Source organism: Trichosurus vulpecula, chromosome 7 (assembly GCF_011100635.1).
Source record: "Trichosurus vulpecula isolate mTriVul1 chromosome 7, mTriVul1.pri, whole genome shotgun sequence".
NCBI lineage: Eukaryota > Metazoa > Chordata > Mammalia > Diprotodontia > Phalangeridae > Trichosurus > Trichosurus vulpecula.
Window position 1 is genome coordinate 103,425,855 of NC_050579.1, and position 14,835 is coordinate 103,440,689.

At 38.4% G+C, this 14,835-nt stretch overlaps 1 protein-coding gene across 1 annotated transcript in view; it reads left to right on the forward strand.

Moving 5' to 3' along the window:
• The first annotated feature begins 4,634 nt into the window (after window positions 1-4,634).
• The window catches only part of RGS17 (regulator of G protein signaling 17), a 63,569-nt gene continuing 53,368 nt past the window's right edge, over window positions 4,635-14,835 (forward strand). The window contains exon 1 of the mRNA XM_036767941.1: window positions 4,635-4,768. Within this exon, the coding sequence (XP_036623836.1) occupies window positions 4,650-4,768 (119 nt within the window). The 5' untranslated portion in view covers window positions 4,635-4,649. The remainder of the gene's footprint in view (window positions 4,769-14,835) is intronic.

Consider the following 14,835-nt stretch of genomic DNA (forward strand, 5'->3'; position numbering starts at 1 on the left):
CATAGGCAGACTGGGAAAATCAGTGTCATCTGTGTGGAAGATGGCTTGGAAAGGAGAGACTTGAGTCAGAGAGATCAGGACGCTATTGTAGAGGTCTAAGCAAAAGGTAAATGAGGGTCTGACGCATATGGGGTGTTCCAGGAGAACTAGCATGTCTGCTATGAAGGCTTGCTGAGTCCTTTTCAGGACTGCTTATCCACCTTCAGTGTCTGCCTGATAATCAAGTCTCACCTGTGGCTCCAAGAAACTAAAGCATGTGCAATGGCCCACACCCCAGTAAAATGTCTTGGTAGACAGGCTAACCCAGGTTGAGGGTAACTGATAGGCCTCAGAACCATGGCGGAGTTAAAGGAGTATACCTCGAGCATGTGAGGACTCACCCCGGCAGAATGGGCAGATGAGAATGGTTTGTTCCAAAAGCCATAAAGACGACTGAAGATCAGACATCAGAGACACCAAGGTTATCCACTGCATCCTGGACCTCACCAGTCACATTGACTTTTGTCTTTTCACTAGACTTCAGTAACTCTGGAAGAGAGAGGCTAACAACTTTACAACTCTGCCTCACTTAAATCCAGTTCACCCACAAGTCAAGATATCACCCCATGATGTCATTGGTCCTCATTGAAAATGAAGGACAAACAGCAAACAAGAGCCTAAACAAGGGTGGTAGCTGTGTGAGTAGAGAGGAGTCTGATTGAGGGATGTTGTAAAGATAGAAATAACAACTTTTGGAAATACATTGTATATGTGAGGTGAACTTATGTGAGCAATCAGGATTCCATAGACTCCAAGGAAGCAGTTGCTTCCCCTTTGGAGACCATTGGTGACTCCAGACTACTCCCAATTAGTGGGGTGATTGGACAAATTTTTATTGCTTTGGACTTTGCTGGATACTGTAGAGATTGCTTCATTATTTTGTATTTTTCATCTTTAACTTCTCCTTTGTATTTTCAAAATAGTCCACCTCTTTCTTTCTTATAAGTATCTTAAAATAAAGAAGTGGCAGACTTTTGTCCTATGGTAAACAAAGTTAGACAAGAATGTATTTTCCTGGTATTTTGAAAATTTAATCCAAAGGGCTTTAGAATCTAAGGCAGTTCACAGAGGGTCCTGCCTCAAATCAAGGAGTTCTCCCCATTAAGCGAATTACAAAGCTTAGATTGTTTGTAGGCAGCTGATAGGACACAGAGAACTTTTAACGATTGGCTGAAGAAAAACTCCCCACTTCCTGGCCTGCAAAAGCAAGCCAGTCTCACACACATAATCTCTCTGATTTCTTCTCCACCTTTTCCCTTGCCCCTTCTTCCATAATGTAATAAGAAGGAGAGAGGGATGGATTTCTGTACCCTATCCCCCATACAGGAACAATAAAATCATGTAACAGTAGTACACATGCTCGCATCTGTGTGTAAGCATTCCTAATTAGGAAGGGACATCCTTTCTGAATAGAGGAGGTGAAGATTTTGACTCCTTTAGGCAACATGATCTAGGCACCTAGATTTCCCCAGCAGCACTAGCTTTCGGAGTAGCCTTGCCCGTAACCCCAAATTCTAGAGTACTATAGAGGTTAGTTGCTACAGCCGAATCTTTAGAAAGGGTAGAGGAAATCGGAATGGGGAAAGGGTGTTAAATTAAAGTTTACAACTGACTTTGAAGAGCTCAATAGTAACTTCTGCCTCTAACTGCCATTTGAAAAGTACTAATCTAGAGTTCAACTATGGAGCTACAAAAAAGAGAATGGAAGCTAAACACCCATTAAAACTCCCATCAAAAAGAACATAAAACCCTACCCACTATTGAACCTCATCCTTCCTTTCACCACTAGGAAGACACAAATGATTGCCAAATTAAATAAAATTTTTCTAACCTCCACTTTTTCAACACTTTCCCACTCAATGCATTGAAGGAAAAAACTGCTTTGCTACAGCTGCTGGTCTCTGGGTAAAGCAGGTTCTCTGTGTTACTTCAAAAATGACACAATGAGACTTTCAATGGATTTGCTACATGTGTGTTGTATATGTTACTAGCATTGCTGCCAAGCTATCTACCCACCCCCAGCCCCAACTTCCATCCTCTGGGACTCCATGTTACATGGTCCATAAATTCTATAATCGAAACCTTGGGCAAAGCCATTCATCTCCTGTGCAGAGGACAGCTTTCCAATCAACCTTAAAACTTTCTGACTATCCAATATTAAGCTTCCCAGCTTTCTTCCTCCTTCTGTGGAGAGGATAAAAATGAAGTGGCCTCATTATACTCAAAAGTATCTAACTCAGTTTTAACCTTTAAGTTATGCAAAAATGTTACACAATATTTTGTTTTCATTTGTAGATGGTGAGAAAATGCATTTAGCTTAAATGCTAGGAATCTGAGGGCCTAATACAAGAATTGTACAGATTTTTCCTTGCATACCCACCCATGAACCTCACTCAATTACATTTTCCTATTGCAGAAGTACATATAAACAAAGAGAGTAGGATGTGAAAGTCAATACTATAAGGCCATGCCACTGTTTGCCATGTCTGTTCTCTGAGAATTGGGGTTGGGGACTAGTTTGGAGGTAGTGTGTCTTAGCAACAATTTGTCATATATTGTTTCTTCCCATTAACTCTGTGTATTTAATTTCTGGGTCAGTGAACATATACAAAGGTTTTCCCAAAAGAAATTACAGCCTAAAACTCCACTAAAACTTTTGGAACACCCTGCATAGAAAAAAAAAAATGTCACCACACTTTTATCTTAGCTCAGTTAGTTAGTTGGGGGTGGAAGAAAGGGGGCATTGGATTTGAAATTATCCCTGGCGGTCTGCTGTAATTGTGATTCTCGAGAGGGTTTTTTTTTTTTCTAGAAAGAACATGCTTTCTACAGAATAGGAGCAGCTCTCAAAGAAATTGAGGGAAAGAAATATTTTGTGAGAAACCAACAACATATAATGGAAAAGCAAGAGGAGAAGATTCAAAGAATCCATTCTGAGCCTATCCACAAATTAGAGTTTTCTCCAGAGGCTGCCTGAACAGAAACCCCAAGATCTTATTTCCTTCTGAATTTTCCAGTGATAGTGTGTTCCCAACAAATCATCAAGACATAATCAAATGCTGTGGAAAACTTTATTTCTCAGGAAAACCTCTAGAGTGTAGACAAGGCAAGGATCTGGTATAAAGCTTAGTACATTTTTAACAAGTGTTCTTCTTGGCATCAATGTAAAATTCAAACAATTTACACACACCACAACTCATAAGCAATATGTCAGACCCATAGTTTTCAATTCTTTTTTCCAAGGATGTCAAATCAAATTACTCTATTAAAGTAATTTCTAAAGACTTTTTTTTTCCAACTCAAAGGCAGATTTGACCATATGAGAAGGCACCTATAAGGAGTGATTTTAGGGTCACCAGCTAGAGAAACCTGTATCTGGGTTGCCAGACACCAAAAGTGTCTCCACTGCTGGCCTGACCTTAAAACTAAATTCCACTCTTAGCAACTTTTTCCTTCAGTTTTGAAGAGTTCTCAGTTACAATGGAAATTGCCATGGTCATCTCTTACTTTATGGGTGTTCATTTGATAGCTAGGTGAGTGTAGCAAGGCCTTGGCACAGGGAATTAGCACTATGACATGGGACAGTGGTGCCAGTGAAAGAGAGATTAAAGAAGCTAAGAAGGGTAGGGAGAAAGCTAGGTGGCACAGTGGATAGAGCAGCTAGGCCTGAAGTCAGTGAGAACTCAATTCAAATCTCACCTCAAACACTTGCTATCTTTGTGACCTTGGGCAAGTCATGTAACCTCTATTTGCTGCAGCTTCCTCAATTATAAAATGGGGGTAACAGCGCAATAAAATGATAAAATATTTGCACAGCACTTAGCACACTGCCTGGCATGTAATAGGTGCTGTAGAAATGTTTGTTGTTGTTATTCTCTAAGATTATCTTTATCTCCTGCAATTTTGCCTTGAGCAGTATCTTGGACAAATGAAGAGCACTTGGCTATTAACCCTTCCAGAATGAGACAGCAGCTCCAGAGCATCAAACATTCAAACAAGTAATCCAAAATAAATGTGTAATGATTCACCAAGAGCACAAATTCTGTCCTAGGAGAAAGGCACATATACTCAGAAGCACTTGAACTCTTTCAGGCCACGAAGGTACCATCAAGAGAATATCCTCTAACAATTCAGTGTCTTCTAGCTAACACTCATTTCAGCAGCTGTATGTTTAATTTTGAAGTGTGTACTTTTAAGTGCAAACTAAGGTGTTCTTTAGCCATGTGCTGGCAAACAACTGTCTCTCAGGAAGACACGGAGAAGAAAGTCTCCCAAAATTTATTTAAAATTTTCCACAAAGGTTTTATCATTGTTGAGCAAAGAAGGAAGTGGAAGAATTCAATGCCTTATCTCATTTGCCGTATCACTACAGCTACTTTATTATTTCTTGAACCACAGATAATGAGAACTATCGGCACCCAGATTTCTGGAATATTCCTGATGAAATGTTCTGAGAATCCCTGCTTTGAAAATTGCATTTTATTTGTAGCTTGAGGGGCATAGTTTCTTTGGTTCTGCCTCTAATTGCACATCTAATTTCACTCTACCATAATTCTGTCCCTGTCTTCTGTCTCTGTTCCTGCAGCCACTTGGGTACCAAAGGAGCTGAAATGAGAAAAAGGCAGCAGTCCCAAAATGAAGGAACATCTGCTATGTCTCAAGCACCTGGAAACCAGAGGCCCAACAACACATGTTGCTTTTGTTGGTGCTGTTGCTGCAGCTGTTCGTGGTATGTTACATTATCTCTTCGATAGCGTATTGAAGCTAGGTAAATAAGGAGAGAGGACACAGGCCAGTTTCTGGACTCATAGAAGTATCTCTGATCAGTCTGTAATCTCTCCACCTCCCCAAAGCCTATTAAATAAAAGGGAAGATGTTTCTTTTTCACAAATAAGAATTAATAAAGATAGCGCTACCCTCAGTTGAATATGAGATGTAAAAACTACAGAAATTTGAGCTTTCCTCATCTGAGAATGTAAACTTCAGCTCGGGGTGGGGAGAAGAAAAATCTGTACTTTTTTACTTAGCTATGGTTCTGAAAGAAATGCATGAGATGTTTAACAATTAGGCAGGCATGCAGCACTGTGCTTAATCCTAGGCATACAAAAATAAGCAAAAAGAAAGACAATCCCTGACTTCAAGAAGCTTACATTCTTACGGAGATAGATAATACACAGAAGGAAGCTGAAAAGGAGTGGGGGTGGAGGTTGGGAAAGGTTGGTGTTCACTCCTGAGAAAAGTATAGCATGGAAGGGAATGAAGTCTAGTCAGTCTGGGCCCCTCCCCAAAATAGAGACACAAGGAGGAATTCAACAAAAGAGAAGGGGATGGGCACGGCAAAGCAGTGTTTCAGGGGCAAGAAGGCACTGAGGGAAGTTCCAGAATAAGACAGCAGCTCCAGAGCATCAAACATTCAAATAAGTAATCCAAAATAAATGTGTAATGATTCACCAAGAGCACAAATTCTGTACTAGGAGAAAGGTACATATACTCAGAAGCACTTGAACTCTTTCAGGCCGCGAAGGTACCATCAAGAGAATGATTCTCTAACAATTCAGTGTCTTCTAGCTGACACTCATTTCAGCACTGTATGTTTAATTTTGAAGTGTGTACTTCTAAGTGCAAACTAAGGTGTTCCTTACCCATGTGATGGCAAACAACTGTCTCTCCAGAAAAAAAAACATGCACACAAAATACTTTTAAGTTTAATCTGAATTGTTAATGTTTTTTCAATCACTTTCTTAAGTCTAGACCATCAGCAAAACAAAAACAAATCATGCTCTGATTTTTATAGTTTTCTGGGTTTTAAGGTATAAGATGCTCTTGCTGAAAATTTAACAGAGAGTAGATTAAAGCTGGTACCAGAACAGCCCTGGATATAGGCTAAGACAAGGTAGGTAGGCCAGGAAAACCTAATGAGCATTGGAGGAGGAGTCTAGGAGCCTAGTTTCTAGTGGGTAGGTCACACTACCTGGCTATAAGTGTCTTTTGGTTTTAGTTCCCTAATTTATACATTAAAAAGGTAAGGCTAAATCCTCCCTAAGTTCTAACTCTAAAAGTCTATGATCCAACCATCTCTGTCAGTCATAGATATAGAGATGAAAGGGACCTTAACACTTCACCCAGTGCACTCTACCTTCTCATTTTACAGTAGAGGTGACTGGAGCACAGAGGAGTGAAGCAATTTGTCAGATGTTATTGGTAATAGGTAACAGAGTTCTGATTCAAATTGAGGTCTTTTGACTCCAAACTCTTCTACCCTTCTATTTTAGCTTTGAAAGTCTAAGTCATTTTCAGGTCAGTGAGAGGATTCCAGAGTCAAAATAAGAATTTTCATTTTCTCAGTGGAAATCCTCAGAGATGTCTGGACTGAATAGATCTTCCCTGGAGTAATGACTTTATTGTGAAGTCTTCAGGATGCCCCCTACTTAATTTATCTGAAAATCTCTAGGATCAAGAGCCAATTTTTGGGACCTGAATTATGATTTCTTTGGACAGCTTTGATTATGTTTGAGATCCTTAAGAAGGTCCCAGATGTGGGAGTCATCCTAAATTATATGTGATTAACATGGTCTGTAGGAGTATCTCCATGGATTATTGACATTTGTGGAGGTTTTGTGTTCAGTTGCAGGTGACACTGTAATATGTACAGAAAAGCAGGATTTGGTGATTGATAGCCATTTCTGGATGATGACATAGTACTAGCCTGGTCTAAAAAATGACTGCTTTATTATTCTCAATGGTACCTTTATGCCCATCTGAATAATTTTATGTGATTTCCAAGTGTACTTTATATACTTCCCAAAGGTTTGATTACTAGGGAAGTGGAGAGGAGGTCTAATTTATGTATCCTTAATCTCTGATTGCTTCAAGTTTAAGGAAAATAAATCTTAAGAGTGGATAGAAACATGCACTATAATTATTTATTTCTAATAAAAAGGCATAAATGATACCTGGTCTTCCATAGCTCAATGGAACTTTTTATGGATTATTTCCAACTTTAGATCACAAAATAGTATTTCTTTAAAGGGGACTGACTAGGAATGCCTGATGTTCATATATTCCTGTGTCCCAAGGCTCAGGCTGTGTTTTGGTGGATTTATTTGTAACTTATAGAAATAATAACAGAAGAGAAAGACATTTTTTCAGAATTCTAGATGAGAATAATTATAGCTAACATTTTTGTTGTTATAGCTACAAGGGCTCATAAGAGACATCATAGATACACTGTTAGAATCAGGAAGAGCTGAATTTGAATCCTGTCCCTGACACTTACTAGCTGTGGGAATCTGAGATTAACCTCTTTGAGCCTCAGTTTCTTTATCTGTAAAATGGGATGATAGTTAAGACATATTTCATAGGGCTATTGTGAGATTCAAATGAGATAACATATATAAATCACTATGCAAAATTTAAAGCGTTATATAAACGTGAACTATTACTTAAGTAGTGATCATGTAATGACAAGAATTATACTCACAACCCTCATTTTCTGTCCAATGCCATATACCAGAATCATTTATTTTAGTGGCCAGTAGACTATCTTATTTTTCTGCCCAAATTCTATTCTGTAAGCTTCCAAGAAAAATCTACCAAAACACAGAAAGTTTTAGTTCCCTCTGAGGGTATAAGTACTCAAAACTAGAAAGAGTTTGTATCTAGAACCATAGATTCATAAAGTTAAGACCTTAAACGTCATTTGGTCCAACCTCCTACCTGATGCAGGTAGATTTTCTATATTATCCCTGACAGATATAGAGCCATGATGACTAACATCTTGATTCATCAAGTCAAGAAATAGTCTTTGGGTTGTATACAGTTGGCAATAAAAGAGGAATAAAAGATGATTAGAGATGCATCAGATTTTTTTTAGTACACATAATTTATCCCTGGGAGCAAGTCAGGAATTTTTGGAGCCTTCTTTGCATTCTTCTAAGCTACTCGCATAATATTCAGAAAGTGGTCATTTGTGGCCCTAAAAAGTGCTATTACATTACAGTGAGCGTGCACTCCATACAACAATACCCCCTGCAATATTCCTGACAGATGCTGAGACATGTTGATCCATATCTTCTTTGTTCAAAGTCAAGCAATGTATACCAGAGAAGCATTGCCAGAAGTAACATTTATGCAAATGGACCTGGTAGAAAAAAAGAGTATCTATGTCCCCTGTCCTGGCCCAATTCATATTACAAAAATTAACAAATTCTCACGTGCATGGTAGTTCATAGTACAATCAACAAAAAAGGCAAGGAAAAGGGAAAAAACGGCCTAAGCCAAGTGTCTCTTTTAACATTTACCAAATAAAGAATAAGGCAACTTATTGTAAATGAAAACAGTTCTTACTCATATTTTTTAAAATAACATTACTTTTAAAATCTGACTGGGAAAAACTGTTTCATTAAAAGTATTCCTGACTTTAAAAAGAGAAATGTTCTTCAAATTTTCCAGGCTAGGTCAAAGGATCAGAACAAAAAGAAACAATGAAAAATGCAATTTAGGGACTCAAAAAAAGTTAGGTTTCAGATTATGAAGTAATTGTCATTTATGAAAACAAATAGTTGTCATCTAGTGGATTTTACTTCCTTTTAAGGAAATACAGTGCTAGAGAAAGACTGCTAATAAATACAAATATGTTACATCAGCCTTATATACAATGGGTTGTGGGGTGAGAAAAGATTTTTTGTCTTAGTCAAAATTTAATCCTTAAATTTGCATTTCCCCTATATTAAATGCCTGGAGTCTCCCATTTCTACCCAAGTTCTTCTATTTTTGCTATTGCTTTTGATAATCAGGCTTGGAGAATATGTCTCTGGCTATTGAAACTTAACTCAATTCTCCTGTGGAGACAAAACTGACTAAACTGGAATTCGGTGAAAAGGGTATGTTTTGCAAATGCTCTAATAAACACCCTGGTTCATTCCTTTAAGAAGGTCACTACCTAGGCCTTAGACCAAATGACCTACTTCCCCCAGTGAGAGAGACAAAGGAAATCTGAGTCAAGTATTGAGTCTGCTATTCCCTTGCCATGTGGGCAACTCAATTTACCTGTCTGGGACTCAGTTTCCTCAACTGTAAAATGAAGGTGCTAGATTAGATGATTATTAACATTCAGCAAAAAAAAAAAAGACAAAACACAAAGCTGAAGTATTTTGGATCACCAAAGGGATTCATCCATTTGAAGGCCCAGTCTATAATGGTGTTCTTGAAATTAATGAACTAGATTGTCCCTGTAGTTGCTTCCTTCTTCTTCTTAGGGCAGACTGGTTTGAGGTTTCAGACTCATCTCAACCCTGTCATTTCGGTTAGTCTGTCCTTATATATAGCTGGGACGAACTAGACCATTGACAGTTGTTACAACCACAGAGACCAAACGTATCCAACAGAATTCAAGAAAATAGGATTTTAAAATTACACTTTAAGCTTGATTTCCATTAAGCTAAACCTCAATTGTTCTAGATTCTAAGCTAATTTGTCTATGTACCTATTTACAGCTTCTTATCCCATTTTGATCTCTAATTTATCTGCTACAGTAAATCGGGGCGGTTGAGGGATGGGGGTTGGGGAGAAGTGTACTAAAAGGAAGGACTTCTAGGGTGCAGTTACCTCTGCATATCTGGGTTTGACCTTTTAGTCCTATAGATCTGGAATCATGATTGTCATGTGTTGGCAGAAAGGACTATAGTAGTGGTGATAAGAAGGCCCTGAACAAATTGCCTTAGTCTGCCCAAACTGTTTTAAACTTAGTTTTTTTGTATCAGAAAACCAATCTAATAACAATAATAAATATATATATGAAATCACTCTTTCTAGTCGGGAAACTCTCCTTGGTTGGGAAACCAAATTAAGTTCAGAAGACCACTGGATGAATACGCAAAATCAAAGCCATGAAGGGTCAGTGTGGTGTAAAAGAAAGTGCTCAATTTGGTCAGAGCTGTGTCCCAAATTAATAACATCAACATCTAAATATAGAGATCTCAGAATACAGGTTAGTTCAGGAAGAAAGCCTCTAGATTCTAGAAATTCTAATTTTCCATCAAGGAAGATATTCCCATCTCTCTTAAAATGCCAATTTAAAAATAATGAAGGTACCTTTTTTATATTTTAGATGTGATATAAACTAATTTTTAAAAATTTTCAGTACTATCAACTAGTGAGCCAAATATAGCTTTGTGTATATATACATTTGTGCATTCTAAGAGGCACCAGTAGGTGTCCACACTTGTAAGATCTATGGTGCTGCATTCAAGTCTTCATTCTTCTCAGAGAAAATTTGTCATGGACTGTATTTAGTAAATCAGTTAGCCCTCCAAAAGCTAAAATTGTCTTCCCCTTGGACACGTTTATTCATCGAGTTCCCAGACCACGTGGCAGATCTGTCTGAATAAATTTTGTACACTTCATAAATGTGCCCTTTGTTAGGCACCCCCACTTCCATTTTTCACAGAGTCCAATTTTTAACAGCAGACTATAATGCAAAACAGTGCCAAAGTAGCATTCTATTTTGTCCTCTGAAGCTGTGATACTTTGGCTCTCTGGCAATGGAAATAATAAGTAGCATACTCTTAAAAGTCAAAGGATAATCCCCAAAAAGGAAAAAAAAATGGAAAATCCATGTCTGCTTCTGTGATGAAGATACTGCTCTCTGGAAATAAGTGTCTCATACATACAAGGTGAATCATCCATCAGTTAGGAGGCCTCGTTGAATAAATCAGTTCATTTAAACACTGTTACTGTGAAGTCCTTTCATGGTTCATCTCATATAAGGCTTAATTAAGGTGTTTTTTAAAAGACTTATGCACTGTAATTATAATTAAATTGACATAAAGGTCCCTTATAATGAATGGAATTTCCCATCCTGTCAAAACAAAGGTATTTTTCTTCAGTACATTCTGATTAATTCTGTAGAGTTTTGATACTTTGATAAATAAATACTCCACTGAAATCCTACTTTGATACCTTAGAGCATGCAGGAGAAGTGACTTGATCCATGCATCACAACCATCATATCTCTCCTCCCCATTGTGGCTAAACTCTTTGAGAAGGCTGTCTACCACTGACAGATGCCTCCATTTCCTTTCCTCTCCCTGTCTTCTAAACTCTCTATAGTCCGGCTTCTTGGCCTTATCATCTAATTGAAACTGCTCCATCCAAAGTTACTGATGAGCTCTTACTTTCCAAATCTAACGGCTTTTTCTAAGTCTCTATCCTTCATGATCTTTTTGTAGCCTTTCACACAGCCAATCACTCTCTTTTCCTTCATATTCTCTTCTTTCTAGGTTTTCCATGCATTATCCTGGTTTTCCATATACCTACCTGACCTCTTCCGTCCTTTGTTGGATCTTCATCCAGGTCCCACTTGCTAATGGTAGATGTCCCTCAAGGATCTTTACTGGGCTCTCTTCTTTTCTCCATTCCCTCATTTCAATTGGTGATCTCATCGACTCTCATGGGTTCAATTATCATCTTTATGCCAATGATATTTAAATCTAACTCTCTTCTAACCTCCAGACTCATATCTCCAACAAACGGGGTATCCTATAGACATCTTAAAATCCATATGTCCACAATAGAACCCATTATCTTCACTTTAAAACCTTCTTTCTTCCTCTTTCCTATTACTGTGTTGGGTATCACCATCCTCCCAGTCACTCAGGCTCACAAACTTGGCATCCTTCTGAAATTCTCACGATCCCTCACCCCATTTATCCAATCTGTTAACAAATCTTGTCAGTTTTATCTTTGTCATATCTCTTGCATAAATGCTCTTCTCTCCTCTAACATTGCCACTACTTCAGTGGAGGCATTTATTCTGGACTATTGTGATACTCTGCTGGTTGGTCTTCTTGCCTTGTTTTTCTCCATTTCAACTCATCTTTTCACCTGTCAAAGTGATCTTTTTAAAAGAAAGGTCTGGCCATGTCATTCTCTCTATTCAAAAAATTCCAGTGTTTCCAGATCACCCCCAGGATCAAATACAAAACCCTCTTTTGGTCATTCACAGTCCTTTGTAACCTGACCCCCCCCCCCCACTTCCATCTTTCCAGTCTTCTTATAGCTTACGCTCTTCACATACTCTGAGATCCAGTAACACTGGCCTCCTTGCTGTTGTTCCCACAAGACATTCCATCTCCAGACTCCAGCATTTTCATTGACTGTCTCTTGAGCCTGAAATTATCTCCCTCCTCTTTTCTGCCTCCTGACTTCCCTGGCTTCCTTCAAGTCTCAGCTGAAGTCCTACTTTCTTCAAGAAATCTTTCCCAGTCCTCCTTAATTTTAGTGCCTTCTCTCTGTTGATCATCTCTAATTTATCCTGTATATATTGTTTGTTTTTTTTTGTTTTTGGCAGGGCAGCTGGGGTTAAGTGACTTGCCCAAGGTCACACAGCTAGTACATGTGTCAAGTGTCTGAGGCCGGATTTGAACTCAGGTCCTCCTGACTCTAGGGCCGGTGCTCTACTCACTGCGCCACATAGCTGGCCCCTATCCTGTATATATTGTACATATTTGTTTGTATGTTGTCTCTCCAAATAGACTGTAAGCTCCTTGAGAGCAGGAACTGTCTTTTGCCTTTCTTTGTATCCTCAACACTTAGCACGTTACCTGGCTTGTTATTGTTGTCGTCATCATTGTTGAGTCGCTTTCAGTCATGGCTGACTCTTTGTAATCCCATTTGCAGTTTTCTTGGCAAAGATACTGGAGCAGGTTTGCCATTTCTTTTTCCAGCTTGTTTTATAGATTAGGAAACTGAAGCAAACAGGATTAAGTGACTTGCCCAGGGTCACACAGCTAGTAAGTGTCTGAGGCCAGATTTGAACTTATGAAGATGAACCTTCTTGACCTGGCTCATGGTAAACACTGAATGAATACTTGTTGACTCACTGACTTATTGACTAACCATACGTTCTCAAAGGTTATGCCAGCCGAGTAGAACTTGTCAGGTCCTACAAAACTGGAAAGACTTTGAGTACGGTTCTAGTGACAGACTTACACGTTTGTCGTCTGAGTAAAGTTCACAGGAGCTCATCCCTAGAAGGATAACCATTAAGTGAGGTACCTCAGTCCTTACATCTCAGTAAGATGATCTTAGTGCCTTCATGGCAGGGGTTGTGATATTTACCACTAAAGTCAATGTATACGCTGATGAAGTCACAAAGCTCTTAAATTAAGGATATTATTTGTGCATGTATCTCTAACTACATCATAAGTTGAAGGGTAGGAACCATGGTTTATACATTTTTTTATCAGCCACTAGCACAAGCAAATATTCGTCAAGTTGGTTCAGAATATGTTAAATTACATGAAACAAAACCGGAACAGAAAAGTGTTTATTCATTTATGTTAGCGTGTATATTTACCAAGCTGACCACATATTCAAATTATCTCCTTCTTGGATTATGTTGGAGAAATAATGATACCTTTTTACCTTCCAGGTTCCCCTTTTTTGCATGATAACCATAAGTGCTTTTGTTTGCACTTGTCATTTCATCCTTCACATCCCCAGTATTTAACACAGTCCCCAGCACATAGTAGGGCCTTAATAAATACTTAGTGACTGACAATAGGCAAAGCACTGGAATAGATGTCAAAAGACCTGGCTTCCAATTCTGGCTCTGCCAACAGCAAGCTGCAGGATCTTGGGCAAGTTGTTGCCCTTTTCTGGACCTAAATTCTGAATCGTTTCTATGCATTCCTCCAGCTCTGGCTTTATATAATTCTAAACATATGTTAATTGTAACCTAGGGTGCCAATGGGGCTTCAGGGAAAAAAGGCACATTAACGCACTGTTGGTGGAGCTGTGAATTGGTACATTCATCCTGGAAAGCAATTTGAAATTATGCCCAAGTAGTTACTAAGTTTTACATACCCTTTGACCCAGCAATACCATTACTAGCCTTGTATTCCAAAGAGATCAAATAAAGAGGAAAAGGATGTATATATTAAGAGTAAGTGTGTGTGTGTGTGTGTGTGTGTGTGTGTGTGTGTATGTAGCAGCTCTTCTTCTGGTGTCAAAGAACTATAAATGGCAGCTAGGTAGTATAGAGTTCTGGGCTCGGAGTCAGGAGAACTCATTTCTGTGAGTTCAAGTCTGGCCTCAGATTTTTATTGACTGTGTGACCCTAGGTAAGTCCCTTAACCATGTTTGCCCCAGTTTCTCAAAAAATGGTCTGGAGAAGGAAATGGCAAACCACTCCAGTATCTTAGCCAAGAAAACCCCAAATGGCATCACGAAGAGTCATTCACAACTGAAACAATCCAACATAAACTAAGTGGGTACCCATCAATTGGGGAATGGCTGAACAAATTATGGTTTATGCAACAAAACATTGTAAAAATTAACAACTTTGAAAGACTTTAGAATTCTGGTCAAATTCAAAAACCAACCCCAATTCCAGATTACAAATGATAAAGAATGCTGCCCACCTTCTGACCAAGAGGAAATATTCATCTATTATTTCCTCTTGGTTAGGAGATGGGTAGTATTATGAAACACACATTTTTGGACATGACCAGTGTAGGAGTTTCTTTTGCTTGACTATGCCAATTTTTCACCAGCATTTTATTTATTTGTTTGTTTTGGGGCAGGGGAGGCAGAGTGGCAAGGTGGGAAAAAGATAAAATTATTATTTGATAAAATAAAAAAGATAAAAGATAAAATTATTATTATTATTAATTGAAAAAATAAAATTTAATTTAAAAAATAAACAGACATCTTCATTTATATATTTTATGGATGGTTAACTTCAGCCAGCAAGGATAACCCCTCAACTTAGCTATCTTTTGAGAGTAGGGATTG